The sequence below is a fragment of the Octodon degus genome, unplaced genomic scaffold, assembly GCF_000260255.1.
Source record: "Octodon degus isolate 3935 unplaced genomic scaffold, OctDeg1.0 scaffold00051, whole genome shotgun sequence".
NCBI classification, from domain to species: Eukaryota; Metazoa; Chordata; class Mammalia; order Rodentia; family Octodontidae; genus Octodon; species Octodon degus.
In genome coordinates, this window is record NW_004524627.1 from 4,491,641 (window position 1) to 4,494,861 (window position 3,221).

Consider the following 3,221-nt stretch of genomic DNA (forward strand, 5'->3'; position numbering starts at 1 on the left):
TGGGAAGCAGAGGCATGAGCTTGCAGAGAGGTCAAGGCTAGCCCAAACTATATAGTGGGCTTGGGGCCACTCTGCTACATAGTGAGATCCTGTCTATCAGGGACCGAGAGGCAAAGACAAAACCATAAAGGGTAAGGGACAAAAATATGGAGGGAGGGGGTAAACCATCTTGTAGGGGCCAGGGAGATGGCTCAGTGGAATAAGCACTTCCCTGGCAAGCGCAAGGGCCTGAGTTCAATCCCTGGTTCCACAAAAAAACAAAAACAAAAAACCATCTTGTAGAGGCTAGCCTGTGGGTATAACTTAAATGACTAATTTGTAATCAGCAGGGAGGGAATGCAGTGGAGTAATACAATTTATAGTATACGGCAGAAAATTAAAAAATAAAAATTTCCATTAAGATTTGCTATCATCTTGTTTCTTACTCCTGCACCTATAATACAGTATGATCATGAACATAAAATTTAAACTAAACCCAACAGGCTGGGGAGATAGCTCAGTGGTCTAAGTGCCTGCCAGGCAAGCGCAAGGACTCAAGTTTTATCCCTGGTACCACATGCAATGCCAGCCCTGCAACCCTGGGCACACCATGCTGGCCACCAAAATGGGACGTAGTGGCATACGCCTGTAATCCTAGTGTTAGGGAGGCTGAGGCAAGGAGGATCACTACAAATCTGATCTGCATAGTGAGACCCTGTACCAAGTAAATGATTTTTAAAAAAGAAAAAAAGAACATCATCCAATAACAGTGAAAGAGGGTTTATTGACTAAGTCAAGCTAAGCATGATGAAGAAACAATCAGTTAAAAACACCAAACACCCTTATACAGCAAAGGTTAAGAAATAAATTAAGATTTCTATTGGGCTGTGCCTGGGAGGGAAGATAGCTTCATTCACTTCGATCCTTGGGTTCTCGGTACTTCCACTGGATGTAATCAAAGATGTCTTTCTCACTGTCCACTGGCAAGGGTTCTCCAGCAACTCCTACACAGAAAGAGAAAAGGAGACTAATCTTAAGTGCCAGTTGTGGGATCTGGGTGCACAGGTTTCCACAGAGAACTACAAGTTGTGTGGGGCCTGCTTTTAGAAAGAAAAGAAAAAGATGGGCTGGCAAGGGCTGTGGCTCAGTGGCAGAGCTCTTACCTCACTGAGGCCTGGCCTCTGCCCCAGCACTACAAAAGCAGGGAAAAGTGTAATCATGCCTGTAAAACCTGCTGCACTGCTTGCCTCCAGCCTCCCGCACAAGCTGGTGTCTGAGCTAGGTCACACATCTCCAATGCTACATAAGGAGCCTGAATAGCCCAGTGATGGCCCTGAATTCACCTCCATTCATTATTTTCCTCCCTCCTGGTCCTCACCATGTCATGTGTCATATAAAACACTCTCGCTGCTTCTGGACCAGAACCACTGATGTGACTTAGAAGCATCACATCTAGCCCCACTCAAGCCCACAGAAAAAGTCCGCCTTTACCAGGGACCCCAGTGACAGTGGATGTGTGCTGAATACAGAAAGTACCACCCTGGTGTACTGCAAATGAAAGCTCTATTTTATGCTTTTAGCACAAAACAGCAAGCATTCATTTTCCTAGCAAAGAATTATAAGCCATATAGTACCACTGTTAAACATCAAAAAGATCATAAAGCATCAATTCAGAAGGCATATTGTTTAAACTTCAAAGCTTGAGGTTACAGTTGTCCTGCTTTATTTCATTTTGGTTCTGGGGATAGAATCCAGGGCTTTGTGTGTATGTGCTCTATCATGGAGCCACACCCTACACATGATCTTGAGTAAAACTAAAAGCAGTGGTACTTGAGTTCTTCCTAAGTCTTGCGGATACATTGAAACAAGCCCTTCAGATCAATAACACTTAGTTTGTCTGTCTGTCTCTCTGTCTACCTACCTACCTACCTATCAATTGGTATCTAGGACCTTCTCATTAAGCTATATTCCAAGTTTAAAACTTTGAGAAAGGGTCTTACTAAGTTGCCCATGCTGGGTTTGAACTTGTGATCCTACCTCCACCTCCCAGAATGCTGGAATTACGAACACACATCACCATGTCTGACTGGTCAATAAGACTTTTTAATGACAATCATATGTACAAATGGTCTTAACTCACTTTAATAGAGCTAGAAATAACTCTTGCCTCAATAACTATTAATTAAGGATGTGGATGTGCCTCTTTGTGCAGGAGGAAGAAAAAATAGAAAGATGATAATTAACTGGCATAGTCATTGGAAAGCTTTTTAGAGAAAATAAATTTACTAAACTAAAATATACTTGAAATAGTTTTCTCTCCAATTGGCAGAAATTATTTCTAAGGTAAACACACTTACCAGTGACTCCCAAGGGACGGATGGTGTATTCATTGATTGTGAAGCCCTGTTCTAAGGCATGAGCTCTCATATTCTTATTGAAAATATCACTCCCAGTGAAGTAGAGAACACCACAGTAATATTGATCTTTGGGAATCAACCTACCAAAAAAAAAAAAGACAAATATTTTACTACACATTTCAAATTTAGCAAGCATAGGACCCCTAAAATGTGAAAAGAATGCAATTCAGTACCTAAAATAAGTCTATGTGATATAACAGTCTAAAGAGCACATTACTATTAGCTTGACCAGCTTGCCTGAACCCTTGCCAGTGAACAGGCAAGCTAACAGCTAAGTTTGGAAAACTTAGGTCTGTAAGAAATGTGCAGAAATAAAAAGCAGTATCACTTATACAGCAACTGTTCTCAAACATGAAACTACTTTTGAGTTGTAGAAGGCATCACTGTGAGATAAAAGACTAGAGAAAGTCTATAGGTTGACATTCTTTACATATTTCAGGCTATACATTCTTTTTAGTAAGAACATATATGACTCTCCAAAATAAAAAGGCGCTCTACACACCTGTATCTACTTCAAGACGTAACGAGGGGTGGAGGATTCAAGGACGGAAAAGTAGTAGGCTGATGATAAAGTCTAAGTAATACCTGATATCAATTCTTCTGTGTGGATGTTCCTTTTCATCAGTTTTACTGGGAAGTTGGCAAACACCCTAAAATAGATATTTTAAAGAATGTTTATAGAGTTTTCAATCTTCAGACTTAGTTTTTTGGGTTTTGTTTTTGTTTTTTTGTGGAACCGGCGATTGAACTCAGACCCTTGCGTTTATTCTGAGCCATCTCCCCGGCCCCAAAGAACTGAGCTAAGGGGCAGCCCCCCCCCCAACT

At 41.2% G+C, this 3,221-nt stretch overlaps 1 protein-coding gene across 1 annotated transcript in view; it reads right to left on the bottom strand.

Moving 5' to 3' along the window:
• Positions 1-738: 738 nt before the first annotated feature.
• Positions 739-3,221, bottom strand: part of Polb (DNA polymerase beta) — a 36,689-nt gene continuing 34,206 nt past the window's right edge. The window contains exons 12-14 of the mRNA XM_004633065.2: positions 2,982-3,046; positions 2,337-2,476; positions 739-983 (exon numbers count right to left, since the gene is read on the bottom strand). Coding sequence (XP_004633122.1) covers positions 889-983; positions 2,337-2,476; positions 2,982-3,046 — 300 coding nt within the window. The 3' untranslated portion in view covers positions 739-888. The remainder of the gene's footprint in view (positions 984-2,336; positions 2,477-2,981; positions 3,047-3,221) is intronic.